Here is a 25,049-nt window from a genome sequence, read left to right as displayed (position 1 = left end):
AGGAATCACCTCAATCAGAAAGACACATTATGTTTTAAGAAGGAAAACCAACGTACCACCCTCCCCCCCTCACACACACACTATAATACAGAACTAAAAAGTCACATGAGAACTACAGAATGGTAGACCTGCACAGCCAAGAAAGCACATGCAGAGCTGTCTACTCCGGTGGCTTCATTTTCTCATGAGGACATGAGGACATTTTGAAGAGAGACTAGGTCTTATTCATCTCTCCATCCGGGCAATGTGCAGAGAGCCTGGTCATAGCAAGCATTTGTAAAGAACTGCTAAGCTGTCATAGACATTTGTAATGTCTCCTAACTCCAGAGCCCAAGAGTCTCAGAGCCTTTGATCTTTGCACCATAGCATGAGGCCTCTTACTCCTTGCAGGAGAGAAGGGGGCAAAAAGAAGAACCAACGGTGAAAATAATGTAAGTGTGAACAGAGAACAATGACATGACAAGACATGAAGTTATTGGTCAAAGGAGTAAACATCAGAATTTTGAAAAGTTCCACTGAAGAATCTAGTCTAGGAAATCAACATGAGATCAATAAAGTAAGCTACAACAGTACTGCTGGCGTGGAACAACTAAGAATGAAGCCCCTGGGATAGCAAAGAGTAGCTCCAGAGTAGCAAGGAAGACCAAAGAAGTTGAGAAAGATGAAGGAATAGAAAGGCAGAGTCAGTGGAGTAGGAAGAACCAGGAAGAAAGCTCTGCAGAGCACATGATGGGTCCGGCTTTACAACTGTCCATAAATTCCAAAAAAATCATACACCCTTCTGGAAGGCAAAATGAATTTTAAAATGATAAAACCTCAGAGGCAGATTAAATTTACTTTTTAGTAAACGTCACCTCATTTAGAAACACTACATTTACAACCTTGAGAGCAGATGCAGTATTATTAGGTGCTTATGGGCTTAACTGGGCCAGAGGGAAGGTGTTTCTCTATGCCTAAAATTTTATAGCCTATAGCCGGGGGAGAAAAGGGATGAGGGAGGCAGTGGGGGAGGGGAATCATTTCTTTGCTAAGCATGTCTCAAGGTCAAAGTACCACAGATAGGCCAAAGCAGTGTGATCAGGTCCCAGGGTTATGGATGCTGAGTAAAATGAAGGACATTGAAGATTTGCTACCACTCAATTAAAATACATCATTATTTATTAAAACATTAGGTATGTCTATCTAATCTACCATTCCCACATATGAAGAATTCCAAAATGACCAAATTCAAAGTGCAAAGCTGGTGAAGATTCTCATTCTACAGCTCTCCTGTAATCCAATTATGCATTTCTACAGGAAGGAGACAATAATAGTTCTGTAAAATGCCCTTCTCAGAGTGAGATTTTTGCCATGAGCCCATCAATAAGCAGGAAAATGATTAAACAACACAGCATTTAGTTCACTGCTGTCCTCACTACCACAAAATGCCACAGAAATATGGCAAGAAAGGGGAAAGGGGTGACTTGATACTGCCTTCAGGAATATTATTATTTATACTGAGAAAATTCATAACTGCTTCATGATCATTCTCTTTACTGGTGTGAGTATATATTAAAGTCTCAAAATCAATCTCTAGAAGATTTTCTCAGACAAAACCAGGAGCAACAAAGCATTAAACAAGATATAAAATTAAAAATCCATAAAAATCCCAAAGACAAAGAAACAGGCCAAAATCTCCAAGCACACATACAACATGCCTACATAGCTCAGAAGAGGAAATCTGGCAAGGTTCCCTGCACCCATCTACATACCTCCCCACCTCCTCACTTCTGTGTACTGCTTCTATGAGCTGCAGCCTCAGTTGAGTTTTCATTTACTCATTCATAAAACTATAATAAATAATAATAACAGCAACAACAATAATATCATCTACTTTCTAGGGTTGTTGTGAGCACAAAATGAAATAATCCATGGGTAGCACTTTAGCAAAGAGCTAAATATCAATATTCAAAAAAAAAAACCTGTGCTATATTCTCTTAAAAGGAGTCTAGAACAACATTTTAGGTATCACTCCCAAAGAGAAACAAGCATACCTTTCTCTTTTCTCCATAACAGCAAAAACAGTATATCAAGTTCTGCAAAAATAAATAAAATTACCACTGAGAAATACTATATTCCTGATTAAAAGCCCTTGCTTAAGGGACTGGAGACAATAAAAAGAACACCCATTACTATCTAAAACTGAATATAGAAATCAGCCAAAGAGCATGAACAGAAAACAAGTAACAGTTTCAGGTAATTCAAGGTCTTTCTGAACAATAAAAGGAAAAGAACCAAAAACACTCTGTAAAAGAAAAAGCAACAAGAACCAGATACAGGATTGTAGTTTGTTCCTTCTTTTCTAGAATTCTAAATACATCATCCCATTCTCTGCAGGGCATATTAACCAGCTCAACTAATTTCCCAAAACAAGATCCATGACAGGAAAAAGCAGAACTAGCAAGAAGGCCAGGAAACTGAGGCTATTTCTGCCACCACGTATGCTCTCAGCCTGATGTGAACTAATTGGCACAGATCTCTTACCAGCCAGGGCAGCTTTCAAAAATCTCAATATCAAAGCTCAGTATTAGAAAAAAGGTTAGGAAAAGCAATCATGGAATGCTCTCCATCTGTTCTGATTTATTCGCATCTACCCCATTAATATTCCTTACATTCAAAAAGTTCAAAAGAGTGAAATAAGAATAACATCATTGTTCTTTATAAATCAAATCATAAAGTTTTAAATGATAGTTTTAATTTTGTATAAATCATTGAAATAAAACATAAAAAATACAGAATGAAAAACAACAATCAAATGCAAAAATTACAAAATAAAAATACTCAAATAGTTAAGATAACAGATATCACCTAAAGAGGCAAAAGCAGCATCTTGTTCTGACGCTTCAAGTCAAATAATTTTAATATGGACTATAAAGCAGTTATAAAAGTGATTTCTACCAAAAAATATTTTAAAAAAAACAGATTAAAAAACACAACTTATTTCAAAGCAGATACTTGATACTATTTTCAATATTAAAATCCAATGTTGTAAGTTCACTTTCAAAGTAAAAGAAATGACACAAAGATATTCTAAGCTAGGGGTTAAGTAGAATAGTGTCAAATAATTTAATATTTTATATCTGAAGATCTTTTTAAAATCTTTTTTTTAGAGAGAGAGAGAGAGAGAGAGAGAGAGAGAGAAAGAGAATTTTTTTAATATTTATTTTTTAGTTTTCGGCTGACACAACATCTTTGTTTGTATGTGGTGCTGAGGATCAAACCCGGGCCATGCCAGGCGAGCGTGCTACAGCTTGAGCCACATCCCTAGCCCTCTTTTTAAAATCTTGATGTAAGTTAATATGAATATAGAATTTAAATTATTGCCAAACATGTTCAAACCAAAGGAAAATAATTAATCTTGGTAATTTTATAAATTCTTTGCTTATTCTTATGGATACCTTAAGCCAATTATATAAAAAGAATTCAATGTCCTAGCTTATTATAGCTTTTCTGTGAACCTGTTTCATATTAACATGACTTCTCAAAGACACAAATATCAAGAATGGACTCCTGATTTTACTACATTACCTGCTGGGTCATGAAATTTCCATCCTAACACACACTACAGAAAAGAAACAGTAGATAACAATAATATACCAAAAACTGGTAATGATAAATATTTTTTCTAGACAATATTAGCCTTCATAAAATAAATTTGTTCCACATCTAAAGTAATTCAAATTCATAGTTTCAACTTATCAAAATAATAGCCATTACACATCGAAGTTTTTCTCTTCCCTATAATGACCTTCCATGGCCCTAATACTAATTTTCAAGAAATGCTTTTTGCAATAAAGAAAAATGCAGAAGAATACTGTGAATCATCATCAACAAATTTGTATTAATATTTATATTCCAGTATATGTATATGCCAGATTTTATCCTCTCAAGCACCAACTATTTAGAAAAGGGGGTGAGGGGGAGACCAGCTCTTTTTCTACATCTATATCTCTTTAAAACCACTTTCTGCTATTATGTATAAATACAGAGTGCTGAGGGGACTACCAACATTTTTATGCCTTCTGCTTCACTCCAATCTGGACCCAAATGGTCTACCTTCCAGCTGTCTTCCCCTAGCCACCAGGACTTGAACACATACCCAGCACAAGTGGCTACTGCTAGGCAAGGAGCCTGCAGCAACCGGTCTGGAGTTGAACTGGCCAAGATGTGGCCATCTATGAGTAAACTCAGGCTGCTGCTGCCACTGGGATCTTCAGAAAAGAACTGAACAAACCCTTAGGATAAAACAAGGCAATACCTTACAAGAAATTTGGACACAATATATCTTTTAATATATACAAATTCATATAAATGGAATTTACCTTTTTTCCTCTAATTTTTAATTTTATATTATATCTAAATCGGGGGTTAAAAAATTTTTTTCCATAAAGGGCCAGACAGTAATTAGTTTAGGCTTTGCAGGACACACTATTCAACTCTGTTCTTGCAGCATCAAAGCAGTCACAGATGACATGCAGATGAACAGATGTAACTACATTACAATAAAACTTTATTTATAAAAAAAAGATGAAGGTTGGATTTGGCCCTTGAACAGTAATTTGCCTTGCCAATCCTCAAATGGAACATTTTAGCATATGTGCCATTAAAGATTTCCAAATTAAAAATAAGGAGGAAAAGCTCCCTGTTTGTTTGTTTTTGTTTTTGTTTTTGTTTTTGTTTTTTTGGTACTGGGAATTAAATACAGGGGTGCTTTTCACTTGGCTACATCCCCAGTCCTTTTTATTTTTTTTATTTTGAGACAGGATCTCACTAAATTGCTGAGGCTGGCCTAGAACTTGCAATCCTCCTGCCTCAGCCTTCCAAGTCACTGGGACCACAGGTGTGAGCCACAGTGCCCAGCTCCATTTTTTAAAACAGAAGTCCCAAATTCAAGTAGATGTGTGTCAGAATGATTCTTTCTTAACTTAGATCTAGGATAATTAGAATAACTTCAGGATGATCTAACAATGGCGTCTAAATAAAAGTAAAATTTCTTACCTTAAAGTCAGCTTTGGTCAAGAGTAAATGAAAACTATTACTGAGGGCACTTTTGCATGTAAAAAGGAAACAAATTGGCATTAGTCATATAGAAGCTAAATGAGTCACAAAGGCATGGCAAGGCATCTGTGAAAGAAAATGTATACAAGAAAGAGTAACTATTATCTAAGCTTACCTCTCCCCCATCTTTAAACATTTATCTTCCCAACCCCCCAAAAGCAATAAATTAGAGAAATAGGACTCTTTTTACAACAGTTTCTTTTATTCACCAGTACCCACTAGTCACTGTTCTGTAATATCCCACAAGTTTTCAGGATGTAGTTCCAGATTAGACATTTCTTTTTTCTTTTCTTTTTAAATATTTTTTTTAGTTGTAGATGAACACGGATACCTTTATTTTATTTATATTTATGTGGTGCTGAGGATCAAACTCAGGGTCTCACACATGCGAGACAAGCACTCTATCACTGAGCCACAACCCCATCCCAGAGATTAGACATTTCTGATGGTGGTAAGTGTAAGATACTAGGACTCTGTTGAAAGTTCAATGTGATTATTACAGCAAATAGAAAATACTATTGATTCTTATCTTCTCAACCACAGACTTGGAATAAGCAATCTCATTTGTCCTATAATTCAGAGACATTACTAGATTTTCAAAGAATAAGTCTATTTTTTTATAACTTCATTTTATTTATTTATTTATTTGTTTATTTATTTATTTTTATGTGGTGCTGAAGATCGAAACCAGGGTCTTGCACATGCAAGGCGAGTGCTCTACTACTGACCCATAACCCTAGCCCCAATCTGTCCATTTTTACCTCTATAAGTTTACTAAGTATGATGTCAAGCAGATAAGCAATGTCTTTACAACTTCAGATAATTCTCGATGAATGCCAACTACTAAATTAAAACGTAACCTGCTATATATTTCAATTTGCTCTTATACTCAAGAGGACTGATACTAAAATTCAATGACCCTGTGAAGATGTTACATATAAACAGAGCATGGCCAAAAAAAAAATTAAAAAATCCTAAAGAGTCATAATTAAATACCACAAATCCAAATCTTTTGGAATTTAATCTCCAATATTGGAAATGAGGTGGAGTGCTAGTGAAACAGTGCCAACAAATGAGCCTGTAAGGAGCCTGCCCTGTGTCAGAGGAGACATTTGAACTACAGACTACAACAGTATGGTACACATCAGAAGCATATGTACTCTCATAAATATGAAAACCATCTCAAATATTATATAATAGGTAACTCACCAAAGAATACCAATAGTCAACAAATCAAACCATTGCTTTGTTATCTGATCAATACATATTAAATAAAGGTAAATAACGCCCATGTTTGGTGGAAAGTGTAGAGAATGGGACATTCTTGTGCTACCTCCTGCCAATTGGGAGGAGCAGTAGAATAGTGGCCACCTCATCTAAAACAGCTTCTTAGCATCACCACCAAACACCTTGCCCAGCCCTCTGGTTTCTTCATAGCATTTATTACCACATTACCGTTCATTCTTTTCCATGTTTACTGCCTGTCTCCCACATGGAATCTAAGCTTCAGGAAGGCATGAGTCTTGTCTGTTTTACTCACCACTGTATCTTGAACACTGTTTGGCACAAGGAAGACCCTCCACAAATATTTGCTGAATGAATTATACTGTTTTATTATTATCCTACCCAGTATATAACATTATGATTATTTTAAAACTCAAAGTTCAAATCAAGATAACATTTCTCTTTTATAAAGTACTGAATATTTTCTTTACTATTTAAGGTATTTACCAGTTCTGATGAAATTTTCTAATGCTTTAAATAGCATCCCTAACCCCCATATTTTTTTCCCATGGCAACAAATGTTTCAAACAAAACATGTCTCTAAAATTAACACCTAAAGAATTTAACTCTGCTCTCTTCCCACCCAGATAGTTTGCTAGAGTATATCTGGACCAAAGAGCACAAGCTAGCAATTATGAATAAAGTGTTATACCAACTGCAAATCAATGTACTACTTCTATGAAACACGCTTGAAGAAAAATGGAAGGCAGCTATTCAATGCTTAAGGAAAACATTTAAGTGCTGCTAACTCAAAAACAGCTCTGGTAGGAAAAAAAGAGTGACTGTAATTGGAAAAACAAATAAGATGTGACATCTATAAGAAGGTTACCATTTTTTTTTAAATTAGTATCATTAATGATAGCTTACTCAATAGAGTCAGGCCCCATCAAAACTCTATGTTATATAAAATGTTTAGGAAGGTAATACCTCCTGGAATCTGCTTATCCAACTGGTCATTTTACTCTAGACTTCTTTTGAGCCACGTATCACTATTTTCCAAATCACAGGTTTCAAGCTGTTTGTGTCACAGATGGAATGGTCTTTCTCTAGCATTTGGGGCTAAAAAAAGATACAGGAAACAAGTACCAGAAGCTAAGCCATGCCATTACAGTCCTAATTAAAGTTTTTGACACACATAGTAGATAGGGACTCAAGAAGCCACTTCACAATTTCAAATATTGTGAAAAAAATCATTATTCTATGAATCTATTTTAAGACTAATGAAGGTTCAAATACACTCTAACTGTTGCCTTGCCAAATCCATTTCTGAACAGAAACACCATGTAAGACTACACAAACGATCCACTCTAGCCCATTTTATATGGGAATTACAAAACGAAGCCTTTAAACCCCTCTGGAGATAAATCCATTTTTCTCAGCCAAGTATTAACACCAATAAATGAAGGATTTACATGTAATTCCTAAAAGCAGTTAGGTAGAAATTACCAACAATACTATGACTTTTTCACTAAGCAATTTATTTAGTCTCACCAGTATAATAGGGCAATTTAAACGGTGCAATTTTTTAAAATATGAGATGGAAACATGAAATACTGTCCTTGATATTTTAAATCAAGTTTTCCAGGTCTGTACATTCAAACAAATATAAGGGTTTTTTTTTTCAGAGTAGTCACTAGAAATGATTAAATAATCTTTTTCTAAGTTAACTCATAAGTTCTGACCTTTCTAATTATGTACAAATGGATATCACACTAAGAAAATGTGATTTTATTCATAGGTTAATAAGTGCCATGATTGGGTTGTATGGTTATGCATCATCTTGTCTGTATCAGCTGTTCACTAATGGTCCACAATCTAGAACTCTTCTAGGATTCTATCAGCATCTAATCAGTGAGATCTACTTCTCTGGTAAGTATTCTTTAGAAAAAAATAATTCAAGACTTAATGAAAGAGAGAATCTATATTATTGTAAGCCATAACAACCATTTGTGATATGTATCACTGTTATCAAGATGACAAATTTAAAAAATACATACTCTTAGGAAAAATAGAAGCCTTTGCCCAACCACACTATACTCTAAAAATAAAACCAACATTTTTTCACACTCAAAAGTCAAAGTGGGAATATACGAGGATTCAACTGATTGCAGAAAATGAAAGACATCTAAGATGAATAAAGAGATAGATCTTATATAATTGCCAGTTAATGTTCATGATGAAGTTTAATCAAGTGAAATTAATAGGACCACTTAAGAAAAAGTTACAAAACAGGAAAAAAAACATAAAAAGTGTCAAAGTTTCAAATATTCTACCTACTGTCACCTATCAATAACATTCTGTTCTGCCAAATACCTGAGCAAATGGCAATATCATGCAACTGCCACTGACATCCTTGCATTCCAACCTGCCAAATAACGAGGAGGACTCTATTTACAAATTAATCTGTGCTTTTAGGCTCAGCATAGTCCTGCTACCTCTAAATGGACCCCATTTAAATTTCTTATTATACAACCTAAAAGAGTTAAGCAAAAATAAGAAAAGCAGTCATAAGAACCAACCAAATACAAATAACCACTGTTAACATTTTGAAATATGTTACCCCCACCTTCTTACACTTATTTCTCTCTTAAACATTTCAGTACAAAATTACGCGGCCAGTCATTAAAAGCATTACCAAGAAACACCTTTCTGAAGAAGCTGAGCACAGGACATTCTGGAAGAGAGTTCCTGTTGCACTCTCAGTAGAAGTGCAACACTTTCACACATGTACAACCTGCACCCCAGCCATTGGCCAAGTATGCTGGGACTACCTGTTTCTAGGGTTCGGTGCCTCCTGCAAAACATCACTTACTGTGCCTGGCATATGACTTCTCTCGTTCTTCCCATTCTGAGAGCTGCTGTTTTTTAGTTTCTTTTTCTTTTTGGCTGTTTCTTTGTGCTCTTTCTGTTTGTTCTGGACTTCAATAAGAACAGAAATAAAGCTGTTTTTCACTTCCTTTTCAAACTCCAGTTCATCTCGCAGGGCCAACTGCTGCACCAGCTCCTCGGAATACTCCTTAATGGCAGACTCAATTTCCTCCAGTAGTTCATTTAATTCAGATACCGAGAGCCTTTTTACTCCTATGGCCAAAAACAAAGTACAGCAGACACTAAGACAAAAGTGTTTCAAGGCAGAACAGCAGGTGTTTCATGCCAAAGAGTAAAAAATCATATTCTAAGCAACTAAACTGTTTATGATTTTCTCAGAACCTTAAAATTTCTGGTGGGCAGGTCTGAATAGAAGTAGGTGGGCAAAGTCACTTCTCAGCTGGCTGAGATGAAACGAAGAACGAAACTTTTAACTTTTTTGTATAAATCAAGTACCCCATGAGCAGTACTTCAGTCAAGACTGAGAAAGCTTACACAAGGTACACACATAAAAGCAGAGGGAGAGTACAGAAACCACCTGCTGACAAGAAATGCAAGCAAGTGAGCAGTATTCTGGGACATTTCTAGAAAGGACTCGATTTAAAAGAATTAAACTAAACACATATTTAATCATATGTGCCCCAAATTGTGAATTTTGTTGAGGACTTGGAAGATGAAAGAAAGCAATCCCTGATACCCTTTTTCGGTTTTTTTCTTAACACTTTCACTCACATGAGAAAGAGAACTCTGAAGTCCTGCCCACCCCCTAGTACCTCATGTGGCTATATGATTTTGAGAGAAAAGTCTTTAAGGAAGAAATTAAGTTAAAATGAGGTCTTTAGAATGAGCTCTAATCCAGTGTGACTGCTATCCTTACAAAACCAGATAGAGGAATGGGGCTATAGCTCAGTGGCAGAGCACTTGCCTAGCATTTATGAGACACTAGGATCTGTCCTTAGCACCACATAAAAATAAACAAATAAAATAAAGGCATTCTGACCATCTGCAACAACAACAACAAAATTTTAATGAGATCAGAGCAAAGGACATAGAAGGAAGATCATGTAAAGACGAAGGCAGAAAATGGCCATCTGCAAGCCAAGCAGAAAGGCCTCACCAATACCAAACCTACCAAGGCCCTGACTGCTGACACCAACACTGTACTGTGAGAATATAAATTTCTATTGTTCACACTATCCAGATGGTGGTACTTTGTTATGGCAGCCCTAGTAAACTAACACAATATTTTTTAATATATTATCAGGTATCAGGATTGGATTTTGCAATCAGGACTCCAACAATGTCAAGCCCCTATCTATAGCAATACGATGAGATCAGACCAGTGGAAAGAATTTAGTTGTAAGACCTTCAGTATGTTGAAAGGAAGTTACACACCACCCAAAGGGATTTAGGCAACCAAGTTTCAGACCTCTGGTTATACCATCAACATAAGACTAAGTGATGATAAGGGCTAAGCAGATAGGGACCTAATCACTTTTTACTCAAGAAGGGGACTAGTCACCAGGCAGTGAATAAATGTAAGCTTAGCTCAGAATATTCACAGGAGAGTTATGCATACTTGGAAACTTCACAATAACCAACTCCACAGTTTTTAACAGTTCATTATCATGTATACCAGATCCACTTCAATCATAATTTTGATTTCCAAAATTCTTCATAGCTACCCTGAAGACAACTATTTGTAAAGATAGGAATTATTTTCAACAAACACAAAGTATCTTGTTAATTGTGGACTAAACTATGTCTCCCCAAAATTTCATATAATCAAACCCCCTCTACCTCAGAATGTAACAGTATTTGGAGACAGGGTATTTATAAAGTTAAAATGAGGTATTAGGGTAACCCCTAATCCAATATAATATGTGTCTTTATAAGGAGAAATTTGAAGTCAGGTGCAGTGGTGCACATCTATAATCCCAGCTACTCGGGAAGCTGAGGCAAGAGGATCACAAGTTCAAGGGCAGCCTCAGCAACTAAACAAGGTGCTAAGTAACTTAGTGAGGCCCTATCTCCAAAAAAAAAAAAAAAAAATGGCTAGGGATGTAGCTCAGTGGTAAAGTATCCCTGGGCTAAATCCCTCAACCAAAACAAAAAAGAAGAAGAAAAAGATGTGGACACAAACATCTGTAAAGGAAAAAAGGGAAGACCATGTGACAACACAGGGAAAAGAAGGCCATCCACAAGCAGAAGAGGCCAACCCTGCTGACAACTTCACTCTTTCAGAACTGTGGGAAAATAAATTTCGGCTATTTTAGCTAGCCAGTCTGTAGTACTTTGTTACAGAAGCCCCAGCAAACTAACACAGGGTTTAAAAGGGGAATACAACATAGTCCCTGAGTAATGATAAAAATATGCCCAGAGTACTATATTATCAGAGGACCAGGAAGGTATGCAACCCAGCCTTCTAGAACCGAAGCTTCCTAGAGATATCTGATAAGGACAAAAAGCACAAAGAACACAGATGTGAAGGGGATCTCTTACTCTCTTCATAACTGCTTGTACTAGATCTCTTAAGAGTTTGAATTTCCTGGGAGAGCATTGAAAGCCGATCTGACTGTGTGGGAGTCTCATCATCTTCTGGGTCTGGTGACTCCTGCATCATTTCTTCAATTTCTTCAATAACCTTCCAAAATACACACATCATTGTTAGTCAAATATCCAGGGAGAAAATGATCTACCTGTATATATCATGGTGCTCACCCGAGGCTACCAGAGTAGAAAAGCATTAAATTCTCATTAACCAACAGTGTGCAGTAGTGGGTGTTCCAAACATTCAGAATTTCGACTGTAAGAGTGAACAAGGCTCAAAGGAAATTTACAATATACTATACAAAAAATTAAATAGAATATGATTTAATACATCTGTTATGATTCAGTGGGCCCTACCAGATCTTGCAATGTCTGAGAAATGATACTTCACTTATATAATTTACTCCAGGCAGAACAGAACCAGATCAAAAAGTTGTAGTTAAAAGGAAGCAAATAAAAGAAAATTTGTCATCTACCACATGCAAGCGCTCAGTCTAAAGCTATTTAATGAAAAGTTGGACATAAAATTTAGAAAATAATATAAAACATTCATAAAGCAAGAAATTACTTCTCTGGCAGCAAAAGTTTAGCAGCAAAAAATGAGTTTCACATATCAATTCAATAAAAGATAAAGGGATATTTTTAAATTACTTAAAATGTAGAAGCATAAGGAGGAAATAAGCTGGACACAGTGGCACCTGTCTGTAATCCCAGTGATTTGGGAGGCTAAGGTAGGAGGATTGAGAGTTCAAAGCCAACCTCAGCAATTTAGTGAGACCCTAAGCAAATTAGTGAGATCCTGTCTCAAAATAAAATATAAAAAGGGCTGGGGATGTGGCTCAGTGTTTAAGAGCCTCTGGGTTCAATCCTGGTAGCATTAAAAAAAAAAAAAAGGAAAAAAGCCTTAGGTAATAGGAAAACTTATATATGCCTTTTAAACAAATGATTTACTGTCATATGCAACATCACATAACTGTATCTCATCCTGTTCCAAAGTCTAAAACTGGAGAAGGAAAAAAACTTTAAAGGAAAGCCAGAAAAGTTACTCAATACTTGAAAAAAGGATTTAAGGATTAAGAGAAAGCTATTAAAGAAAATACAATTAAATGAAGGTATAAAATATCACAAGCATAATTAACATGCTTTATGAATCACTGAGCTTAACAGGTAGCACTTGTACTGAGGAAAAACAAAAGTAAATCTGAAGGGGGGAGGATTATGTTGATTAGTAAGAAAATGCCCCAAAACAAGCATTGCAAACAGTGCAATGAGATAACCCAGGAGGCTAGAGGCTCCGTTTCCCTAAGGCTTAAAAATAGGCATAACTTAGTGTATTCAGGCATAGTAGGAGACTGTAAACCCTCAGGGTCACATCTTTCTCTGGGAGATCATGTTCTACCTCAAAAAAGCCCTCTAAAATATTATTATCTTGCTTTTTAAACACAACGCTCTTTCCCACTCTAGGACAATTCAATCACAAATATGACTAAGTGTATTAAAATGACATATTTTTATTGTACACCTTGAAAGTGCACCTCCCAAGCTTGCCATAAGGTATCTCTGGACCTCTTCTTTCCGATCTAAAAATAGAATGTGGTAGAATTAACAGTCTGAGAAGCCATGGAACATTTTATTTCAGGAAGAGATTCTGGCATCACATTTGGACAATACAAGAGAGGTGGGCAGAGTATTCAGAAAATGAGAATGCTGATTCAACTGCTTTCAAATGAACACAGGATTGACATTATAGAACATTCCACAGCAATAATGCTCACTTCTTCCTGGAGTATGTAAGAGGTGCTACTAATATGTGCCAGTGAGTCTTACCCAGGATTTTACAAAAACTAAATAATTTCTACACAGATATTTCCCCATGTCTGGGCAAATCTAAAGGAAATAGGAAAATTAATATTCTTTTACCTTGGCTTTAAGTAGCTTGTAACAATACTTAGATTAGCAATCTTCCCAATCAACAAAATTTCATTTTCCTCAGCCTCTATAAACTTTCTTCTTTTTCTCAGTGGAAGAGTTAGCTGTTAACCAATATAACCACACAATCTAAGGCAAATAAGTAAATTCTAATAACTATCATTTCCTGGCACAGTAAGAAATGGCTTTCGGCTCTAGATTCTGCTGTCCTTGCGTAGATGAGCATCTCCTGGATACCTGGTCTGCCGTGAAGAGGGGTTCCTCGTTAACACAGGAGACAATGATGGAATGCATGTCCAGCTGTTCTCTCAGCTCCTCATCATCTGATGTGTCAAAAAGCAAACTGTCACTTATCTAAAAGCAAAAATATCCATGGTTAAAAACAAGACATTCTAACCAAAATATCCCTGGGTAAAAGAGGCAGCCGAAGAAAGCACAGACTGAGCGTGCACCCTTGAAAGGGAGACCTTATGGTCACTCTGAACTAGGCAACTTGTGCAGTACTTTACTATTCATACCAAGCAGAAAAAAGAGCAGTGTAGAACAGACATAAACTTGTTCAGGGGCATATATATTCCTATGGTCTAATACATACTTAACTATTTTTTCCAGAAGAAATATAAGAGCATATAAAAGCCAACAGTTATAGAGAGGGGAAAAAATATAGTATTTGTTAGCAAGCTGTAGGGAATTACAAGGAATAGAAGGGAAGAAACGGGCAGGTATAGCAATGAATATTATTTAGTTAATCTAACAGCACGATTGGTAGATGTTAAACTCTACGGAAAGCATAAAGCAAGTTTTTTGCAAACTAACTTCTAATATTTAGAGTAAAAGATAAGTAATAAATTCCCTGGCAGACAGGATCTGTCCATGAGGACTGCATAAGTGCAGTTGAATATCTTCCAGTTGAATATCTTTTCTCCCAAAGAAAGATCTCTAGGTTCCAAAACATCTTTAAACCTAACAGTCTGGAGAGTATCCAATCACCCCACTAAGATATCCTACCACACTCTGTGCCCCAGAAGACTGACCATATGGACCACATCAAAGGATGCCCTTGACTTCTAGTTTCCAGTTGGGTCACACATCATTGGCAGACTGCAAGGTGAGAAGGTGAGGGCTGAGCACTTGTTCTCTCTCCTCCTCCCTGCCAGACTGCCATTTGTCAGCTCTGGCTCTTTACCAAAGGCCACAGCTCTTGTCAAGCAGACCTCTCTCCATACCTAATCTCTTCAGGTTCTAGAAATTTCTCCCTCTCCTTTCCTCTTCACATCCAGGGCTGCTAAAGTACCACTAGCCATTACCATCCCTGAGGTACTGCATTATGCTTACCTGGTTTCCCTGAACCCTGCAAACACCAATATAAACCATCCCTTTAATGATGCTTAGAGTCTAGTACCAGTACTAAATGTAAAAACTTTTCCTGGAAAAATGGAGCAGATTAAAGTAAATAGTGATCCATCCTCTACCTATTGTGACGTGACTATTATGGTAATAAACATAACTGAAATTAAAACCTTATTCCTCCGGAAAGTTTAGCACCCTTTGAGCTCCCAAAGAACAAATGGGCAACAAGGACTATGTAAAAATAAACTATGTCCTTCTATTACATAGTATATAATTAAAATAGCCAGGTGTGCTGGCACACGTCTATAATCCCCATGACTCAGGAGGCTGAGGCAGGAGGATCCCAAGTTCAAGGTCAGCCTAGGCAATTTAGCAAGATCCTCAACAACTTAGAGAGACCCTATCTCAAAATTTAAGACTATAAAAAAGACTGGAGATGTACTCAATGGTAACATGCCCCTGGGTTCAATTCTCAGTTCCTAAAAACAAAAACAAAACAAAATATATATATTACATTACACTATATTATCTTCATCTAAAAATTTTAAATCCGAAAAGCTCTGAAATCCAAATGTTCCAAAATCCAACACTCTGAGCCACAAGTAAAAAATTCCACACCTGACCTCATGTGAAAAAAGATAATAAGAAAATAATAAAATTTTATCATGAAAATTATTTTATTCACTAGTACAGAGAATGTATCTAAAATTGACCATACAATGGAGTGGATGTTGATCCTCATTGCCTCCCTAGTTCCTCATACAGGACCATCCAAAGTTTAAGAGTGACCACAAAATATCAGAAACCTGCAAGTGAGAAGAGCAAAGGAAGGAACCACTGGCGTACTGGTGTTCAAACACCAGGCAAAGGACAAGGCCCACATGAGCACTCCAGTATCTACCTGCCTACACCATAATGCAATTCTACCTCATTCCATTTCTCACTGCACCATCAGCCCAGGAAAGGCCTCCCCTGGCTGGAAACAAGTCACCACGAAACTTCAGAACACCATGGTAGTGAAGGTGGGGGCAGATTAACAGCATCCAGAGAGGAAAAAAAAAAAATCACATTACAAAAGTCAGGAATCAAGATACCATTTGAATTCTCAATAGCAACAACAGATGCTAAAAAACAATTCATATAATTTTCATGTCCCAATAAATTCCACTGTAGACTCTAATGTCCAGCTAGCCTAACAATTAGGTGTGAGCTAAAAATAAAGACATTTTTAGACATGTCTACTCAAATAATATACTTCTTTGAACCCTGTCTTGGAAAGATACCAGCAGGAAAATGAAAAGGAGGAAGACACAGGGTCCAATGCAAGAAAGAGGCAAAGGGAGTTCTTGTGATGAGAGAGGAATGAAAAATTCCAAAATGATGGCTATGAAGTCAAACCAGAGAGTAACTAGTTCAGATTAGAACTGGTACTGCACAAGTCATCAAGAAAAGAAAAAGAGAGAAACTTACCACCTAGTTTATTCCATTCACTAAAATGAGTTTTATTGCTGTCATAAGGCTGAATTAGTCAGCTAATTATAAACTAAATAAACCACAAAAAAACACAATTATTATTACTCTAAGAAAAAACAAAGATTGTATGAGAAGTAGTTTAATCATATATACCAAAATGGGTCAACTGAGAACATTTACATAGGTAACACAAATGATGAAGATCAGTTTGGTTTGTCTGGGGCAGGGGTCTGTTTCTGCAGGGCTGGGAATCAAACCCAGAGTCTTGCACGTGCTAGGGAAGAACTCTACTGCTTGAGCAGTCCCCAGACTGAAGATCAACTTAACTGAGGATTTTGATGAGATTATACTGGGAAGATGAGGGAAGAGAAAGTTTATGTGAGAAGTAAGAAGCTGGAGGCTGGAAGATGGTAAGACACTAAATCTTCACACTCTGGGTAGAAGGTCAGCAGACAATGCCTAAAATTGAAAAATAAAACCAAGTAAAATGAGCAGGTGATCTGCTAGAAGGAGAGTGATGTCTGGTAGCTAGAAATCAAGGACAATGTCAGTGAGGACAGGTTGCCTTTCCTTCCAAATCCTATCACTATTATCCCTTTACTAACTTAATAAGAAAAGGAAAAGGTCAAGAGACAAAGCTTTTCATGAGGAATGTTATATTTCAAGACACCACAATGTGATCATGTGGGGGTCTGTATGACAGGAATGGACCTAATAATCATTGTCATTGATCCTCATACCTCAAACTCACTTGCCTCCATCACTCTTCTATCTTGAAGCTTGAGCACCATAGTTTTGCTTTATTTTTCCCCTTCTGGCTTACAAATGGGTCCAGAAGATAAGATTAATACCAGTAAACTATTAGAATAAATTTCCATAACACAGAAATAATGATCCCAGATCATCTTTCCAGAGAGGGAGCCAAGCCCATTCCTCACAGAGATGGCATATGCTAAGGGCTGGAATCCCTTTCGGGCTTTGAAAACTAACCCTGGCTGTCGGGAGGATCATTAATCACTCTTCCATTAGGCATAAATATGTCATCTTTGTGCCCAACATTCCTGTCACTCCTTCCTATGCCGAAGTTAATTCGGAGCTGGTGGTTCTGTTTCCCTGTACAAAACTGCAGAAACATCAAACGGAAAAAATGTGCCCATGTAAGAATCTGAAATATCCCAGTTGCCTTACCCTGTAAAAGTCCATCAAATTTGTATATCTTAACCTTCAATGAAAGAATATAAAAAAAAAAAACCCTGAAATCTTGCAAATCATCTTTTTTTCTTAGTGTAAAAAAAATTATTCCACCCATTATCAGGGAAAAAATTTCCTGTACACCCTGTTTTACAACTAGGATAATCTAAAAAATGCTTTCAAAAGGTAAATTTAACATAGGTCAGTCATGGAAAAATAAAGCACTCATTTGACAATAGTAAATGCTTCTTACATGGTGCTTATTGCCCACTTACTTTTCAGTTATAATCCTTACTGAAAAATAGCATTCTAATTTCAATTCTACTCATCACCAGATCAGTCATATCACAGTAGATGATGACTGACTGATCGATTAACAAACAGATGACAGATGATCATTTGTTTACTTTAATCTGCTGAGTTAATCCAGGTAAAACTTCTATAATCAGTACTACCATTAAATGATACTTCTTTACTAATCACTACTTTGTAGCATTGTTCTAAATGTTGAAAACAACATTCAAATAGCAGCAAAAGGGAGCAACTTCCCCAGTGCAATCTGAGAACAATACAAGATTTACATGTTATTCAATGAAATACGATTAGAGTGCCCTATTCTTGCTGCTAATGTGCTTCTCTTAAAAACTAGGCAAGGAACTCTTCTATGCTATCTTTTTAAATGTCAAACAAAAAAAAAAGTATTCATGGGCTAGCTACTATGAATTCAGCACTACTTTAAATAGAAAGAAAATATTTTTAAACAACCTTTCATCATGATCTCTGAAGACAATATTCATTCATTCACAATATCCATTCGTTCACTCATCCCACAAACATTATCTTTATATTTACCATGTGCCAGTCCAAAGGTAATTACTAAAAAGACAAAAAGATACCTCTCAGGAAGTCAGAATCTAATAACAGACTCTGAAACATAGATTATGAGAGAACATGATTTAAGAGACATGGAAAAAGTGCTATGGGACTAACACCCATGAGACAATGGGGCTAATTCTGTGAGACAGATAACAAGTCCTTTAAAAGTTCACAGCCCCACAAGTGTTCATGGATTCCTACACAGAGGAGTGTGTTTTCCTTCTGTGCAAGGATTTAGGCCATGGCTGAATGACCATCTGTCAGAGATGTGGTAGATGGGGATTCCCCCAAGTGGGAGGCTGGATTAAGTGTCCTTTAAAGTCCCTTCCAACTCTAAAATTATGTAATTCCATGAGATCAGCAAACGCAAAAACAGTAACAGGAACCTTCAGAGCAGGAGGGGAACTTGCATGAAGCTCAAAATGACAGCTAGGACCTGAATAAACAGAATACAAATCATCACATGCTTTGTTTTATTTCTTTTCATTAAACATGTACCAGGTCAATCTGCAAAGCTTAACGGGGTTGACGAATGGAACAAACAGTAAGACTCCATACCTACTAGAATAATGGGAAATACAGGCAGAATTCCATATTTCACTAGAAAATGAAAGCAGCAGGTTGTTCTGGGTCACATATTTAAGAAAACATTTCCATGAAACATTAACAACATTACTTTAAATACTAACAGTCACTCTGCATTATACTCCCAATAATCACATGACTACACTTAATGAAATATAAAGCATGCCAGAAGAACCCAGCTTACGCTGTTATCTGATGAGGAACTTAAAAGTCCGGCCTGAAATACAGTGTGGCTACATTCCTCATCAACTTTACCACTTGGAGTTTCCACTTCAAACAATTCTGTTCCTTTTCTGACCTCTCTCCCAGCAGCCATCCTTTCACTTGTGCTCACACTTCTCACTCAAGGCACTTTCACTTGACAATACCAGTATGCATACAAGTGCTAGGTAAATTAGCCAAGAACACATTAAAAAGCCAAGAAATGTCTTTTAGTGGCTCCTCACTATTCACAGGAATACAGAGACTCCTGATGACATGTCATGTCCAGCAAGTCATTAAATTCACCAAAAAGTTACATCACATCAAAGCTGAGGATTCTCACTGAGTGCTCTCAGCACACCACAACTACGTTCCATAATCAGGGAGAAATAGTGACTGTTGGTGTTCGCTGTTTTCCATAGTGATGGAAACTTAGCTAAACATACAAAAGTGAGCATGCGCTGGAGAGGAACTGGAGAACGGTGCTAGCAAGGCAAAGGCAATGGAGCCAATATGGGAAGAAAAGAGGGCCCCTCCAAACACTATACGCTAAGAAAGGGACAACTCAGGATGGACCTCAATGGTAGAGCACCTGCCCAGCACCAATCCCCCACAACACACACACATACACACACACACACACACACACACACACATAGGAAGCAACTCAATATTTGTGCTCAACCAAAATGATACTATTTAGTTCTGCTCTCAGCAGCAGTTATGCAGAAATCCTAACTTACCCCTTTCTCTGAGAGGTTCAGAGTAAGCAAGTGCAAGGTCCTAGTGTGAGATGACTTCCAGTCCACAGGCATCACATTTCCATAATTATCTGTCAGGGCATTCCAAATCCTTGAAAAGAAGAAAACTGCATTCAATGAAAGTTACCACCCGATATGTCTTTTGTTCAATAAATGTTCAATACTACAATGAAAGAAGGACACCAAATAGCAAATTTTTTCTCAGAGAAACACCTACTATGTAGAGTCTCCTAAATAAAACTGCATGAAAATGATATATGCAAGCTGACAAAAAGTCCTGAGGGAAAGGGAAGTGGTATAAAAAACTCTAAGTCACTAATACTTCCATCATACTATGTGCCAGGCACAGTTCACAGCAGTTTACATATTATTAACTCATTTAATACTCAAAAACAACTTTAGAAGTAGAAACCATTATCATACCGATTCTACAGATGAGAATGAAACACGGAGAGGTTAAGTAATATTTCCAAGGTCACACAGAGAGTAAATAGACTCTGCACTACAATTATTTTTCTTCTGCAACTTCTAAACATTTCACAAAGTAAATAATCTATCTCTAACCAAAATCTTATTTTCCTAGATTCTGAAGAATTCAGTCTCAATGTGAACCAGCATATAATATCTAATTTGTAATAATTGGCTAAGAATAAAGACTGATGAAATGAAAGGAGAAAGAGGGGACATTCCTATAAAACGTACACAGGTTATATCCAATGCAGTTATCCTACCTTATAAGCAAACAGAGTTTTGCAGAGGTGATGAGGTAAGATGCAAAGAGCACTTGACTAGGCTTCAAGAAACCTATTCTCATCTCCTTTTTTGCCCAATTAGTCTTTGGCCCTGTCCCTTAACCTCTTTGGGTGACAGTTGCCTCACTATAAAAAGAGGCTTGAACAATAAGCAGCTATTTCCTCCCGCTCCATTACTCTAAGCATTAATTCAAATGAGTTGAACTGGGGAAAGTCCCAAACAAAACCAGAAAAGCAAACTCCAATTTCATGACCAAAATTCAGGTTTCAGTAAAAAAGAAATAATCAACACAGTAAACATGATGTCTTATGAAAGGAGTTCTGATATACAAATGAGATGAAATTTAAATAGGGTAAGAAAGTTAAATTTGAACCACTTACTGGTTGTAAGAATGCACAAAGATATCATATAAAAAATAATCCTACAATGAATAACAGGTTATCTAATTGTAAGTCATTAAATAATTGTGCATGCCTTTTTACCAAGTGTGTATGCAACTAGGGTACATAAACAATCTTAGTAAGTACATAAACATAAGAATACAAGTTTAAAAATGGAGAAGCAACAAACTTGATGTAATGAATAGGGGTTTGGTGCTAAAAAGCAGAAGGTGATAGGACCATGCTGCCTTGTTTGGCTTCAAGATACACATTAGCCTCGATGAAAATGTGAACCCCAAAAGCTCTAGAAAACCAAAGGTGATTTACCCAGAAAATCTCGCAAATGCATGGTTTGTTTCCAATTCTCCTCTCTGTGGGGATCCAGCCTCCTCTAATGTGAATCAGTTAGAATTAGGTAATGCCTCTGGACTGCTACTTATGGGTTTCTAGCCCATGCTTTTCAGGGTAACAATTTTCAAATACTGCATACCTGACTATATACCTAACTCTGATCAGGGGTTACAGTAAGACAGTAGGAGAAGATAGTCCAGAATTTTCCAGGGGGCAGGAGATATTTTCTTTGTTGCCTACTTCTAAAATGAGGATATAAGAAAAGAACGAGTGGAGTGGAATACGTCACCCAGGAATGACTGTGGGTGAGTTTGCTTTTCCAAGAAAGTGAAGGACAAGTGCAGAGTCCTCTACCTCCACCAATATCAGAACAATTGTAGTTGAGAAGGGCATAGGGCCAGCTTCAGTGAAAGATTTCTAGAATTCTCTCTCTAGACATGAACTTCCTTCATCCTTATCATAAAATATTACTACCAGTCATAAACAACTAGCAAGATAGCACTTTTTGAAGGAGGTCAAAGTCCTGCCAACAGTGAGTCCTGCATAATACCCTTCTAAAGGAAAATCTTGGGAGTACAATCCATATTAACCAAAAGAAAATTGGGCTCCAAAAAGTTAAATAAAGGGCCCTAAGGCAAGGTTATATCTGAGTAAAAAAAAAAAAAAAAAATTCAACTCTTGCTAAGGAAAGGAGCTAGAAAGGACTCTGTCAAATAATGGTGAGCAAATTTACACAATAGCGAGGGGACAATGACAATGGTAACCAGTCCAAGCTCCTGAGAGAAATTTCTTATGCATTCCCAAATCAAGAAATGTGAATCAGCTAGATTACTACCAACATATCACCTACTCAAACCATTATCAAAAGTAACTAAATAGCCAGCGTTGTATAGTAAACTGTAATCCCAGCAGCTCAATCCCAGTGTCTCCGGAGGCTGAGACAGGAGGATCAAGGATCAAGAGTTCAAATTCAGCCTCAGCAACTTAGCAAGGCCCTAAGTAACTCAGTGAGACTCTATCTCCAAATAAAAAACAAAAAAGTGCTGGAGATGTGGCTAACTAGTTAAATGCCCCTGGATCCACTCCCCAGTACCAAAAAAAAAAGAAAAAAGAAAGAAAAAAAAGAAGAAAAACAACAAAATAGTTTAAATGGTATAACCTGTCTAAAGGCCAAAATAAACTACTTTGAGGAAGTCCAGGTGAAGCAAAAACAGGGATCCTTAATTATCTTTGTATAAGCCCCTCACCTACTTTAAATTACTCTTTATAATTTTAAAACCCAGAATGTATCCTAGTCTCAGTGATTCAGAGCACATAAATATACATATAAATGCAACTATCTTCTTTTTGAGAAACAACTTTCGAAAATGGCATCTTCTGCTACTGCCTGCATGCTTTCCTGTATATATATCTACCTTTTCCCTCCCCCAGCTCTCATAAATCCCCATGAATTAATTAAATCACTTCGGGTGATTCTGTAATTATTACTTGTTTATGCACTGGTCTCCACACCACTGAGATCCTTGCTATTAATAATGAGAGCGTTTCTTTGTGCCTCAATGGCAGCTTGTGCTCCACCAGAGCTCTCAGGTGGGCCCAAGAGATTCCCCTGGCATAAAATGCTGCGCACGTTGGTACCTTTGCGCATGCTATACCTTTGATCTAAAATGCTAGACCTTTCTTCACGTGCCAGGCAAACTCCCACTCATCCATTAGGATTCAATTCACAGGTTGCTTTCTCTATGAAGACTTTCCCCTAGGCACAGCCTTTTAAATCTCATATTTGGTTCAAGTATCTGTTAGAACACTTCTCTTTCTCTCCCCCCCCCTCTCTCTCTCTCACACACACACACACAAACACACACACACACACAAATACATTTACAAATCTACGTCCCATCCTACGTTGTGCCCTACTTGAGAGGGACAATATCCACTCATTTTGGTATTCCAAATGCTAAGCAGCGTCGGGCACTTAACTAGCGCTTAATAAATCCAACTGAATGAATGAAAGGCTCCCACGTGCCCCAGGAGGTACGGTCTCCAACTACAAGCTCCGTACAGGTGATCCCCTCCAAAACCAAACAAGGGCTTGGTCTTGAGGAAGGAGCACTCTTAGGGGCAGTGACAGAGGGGGAGCTGGGATTTAAATCGCCCAGGGAGCCCAGCAACGCCCCCCCGCAGGAGGAGGGAGCGGGGCGGGCCGCCGCGTCGGTGGAGGCGGAAGGAGGGCGCGGGGAGGAGCCTGCGGCCGGAGTCCCGCCGGGCTGCGGGCCGAGGTCCCGGGTAGGGTGAGTGGCAGGGGAGGCTCCCGCTCGCTCCCGGCCGGGGCCCGCACTCACTCGTCCCCCTGCAGGAGGCTGCGCTCGGTGATGGGCCGCACGGCCGCCCGCGGGGGCTCGGCGCCGAGACCCGAGGGGCGGAAACACAGGCTCAGCTTCTCCTCCAAGCTGCAGGCCAGCGCCGGGAAGCCTTCGCCGCCCGCGCCCGCCCCTGCCCCGGCCTCGGGGCTCGCGTTACAGTTCTCCTGGTCCAGGAGGCTCCGGGCCGGCTCCTGGAACTCATAGAAATCCTGCCAGTCCCCGTCCGCCGCCATCGCCGCCCGGTGCTGTCGCGCGCCCAGCCCCGGCCGAGGCCCCGCCCCCCTGAAGGCCCCGCCCCCGGGCCGTTTCGCCCCGCCCAGGCCCGCCAGGCCCAGTTCCGCCGGCTCCACTGAGAGACAAGTCCCGGGTGGTCTGCTGGGGTCTTCCTTTTCCTGAGTCTTCTGGAGTTGACCGCGGGTGCCCAGAGAAAGACCTTAACTCCGCTGAGTCACTTCCTAATTCTCTATCTTTGAGGAATAAATCCCTCATAGCTTCCCTTACTAACACCCTGGCTTAATGTGGCTAAAATAAAAGAATCTCTTTAAACTTGCGACCTAGTGTCAAAATACCCAAAGGTTAACTTTCCAACTAGAATTATAACCAAAGTTAATTGGAAATGTTTAAGAGGTACGGAGATTCATTCCACAAATATTTTAGGTCTCTCACGTGCAAAGCACATACAAAGACAAATAATTGTGTAAATTAATATTTACAAAGCACTTAGAAAAATGCCTGACAGTAAATACCTCATGTTTACGTTATAAAACTAATATTTGTGGGCTACCTACAGGGGGCTTAACAATGAATGTCCTTGCGTGATAAGACTAAAAGGAAATGCTTTGTATCTTGTAAAAAGTATATGGAGTGGAAAGTTATTTCATGAGTATAGCATTTTGCAAGATGAAAAGATTTATGGAGGTGGACGGTTGGTAAATGGTTGCACAATAATATGAATGTACTGAGTACCATTAAACTGATGACTTAAAAGTGGTTAAGATGGTAATTTTACATTATATGTATTGTGTATTTAACCACAA

At 37.9% G+C, this 25,049-nt stretch overlaps 1 protein-coding gene across 4 annotated transcripts in view; it reads right to left on the bottom strand.

Moving 5' to 3' along the window:
* Fez2 (fasciculation and elongation protein zeta 2) overlaps positions 1-24,287 on the bottom strand; it is a 64,940-nt gene extending 40,653 nt beyond the window's left edge. For all 4 annotated transcript variants that reach the window (XM_078029394.1, XM_021734085.3, XM_005336554.5 and 1 more), the window contains exons 1-5: positions 23,992-24,287; positions 20,148-20,256; positions 13,966-14,082; positions 11,752-11,893; positions 9,194-9,462 (exon numbers count right to left, since the gene is read on the bottom strand). In XM_078029394.1, coding sequence (XP_077885520.1) covers positions 9,194-9,462; positions 11,752-11,893; positions 13,966-14,082; positions 20,148-20,256; positions 23,992-24,245 — 891 coding nt within the window. In that variant the 5' untranslated portion in view covers positions 24,246-24,287. The remainder of the gene's footprint in view (positions 1-9,193; positions 9,463-11,751; positions 11,894-13,965; positions 14,083-20,147; positions 20,257-23,991) is intronic.
* Between the last annotated feature and the right edge of the window lie 762 nt (positions 24,288-25,049).

This window comes from Ictidomys tridecemlineatus, chromosome 12, assembly GCF_052094955.1.
Source record: "Ictidomys tridecemlineatus isolate mIctTri1 chromosome 12, mIctTri1.hap1, whole genome shotgun sequence".
NCBI lineage: Eukaryota > Metazoa > Chordata > Mammalia > Rodentia > Sciuridae > Ictidomys > Ictidomys tridecemlineatus.
Note: the sequence above shows the minus strand (reverse complement) of the source record. Positions and strands in the feature narration are given on the sequence as shown.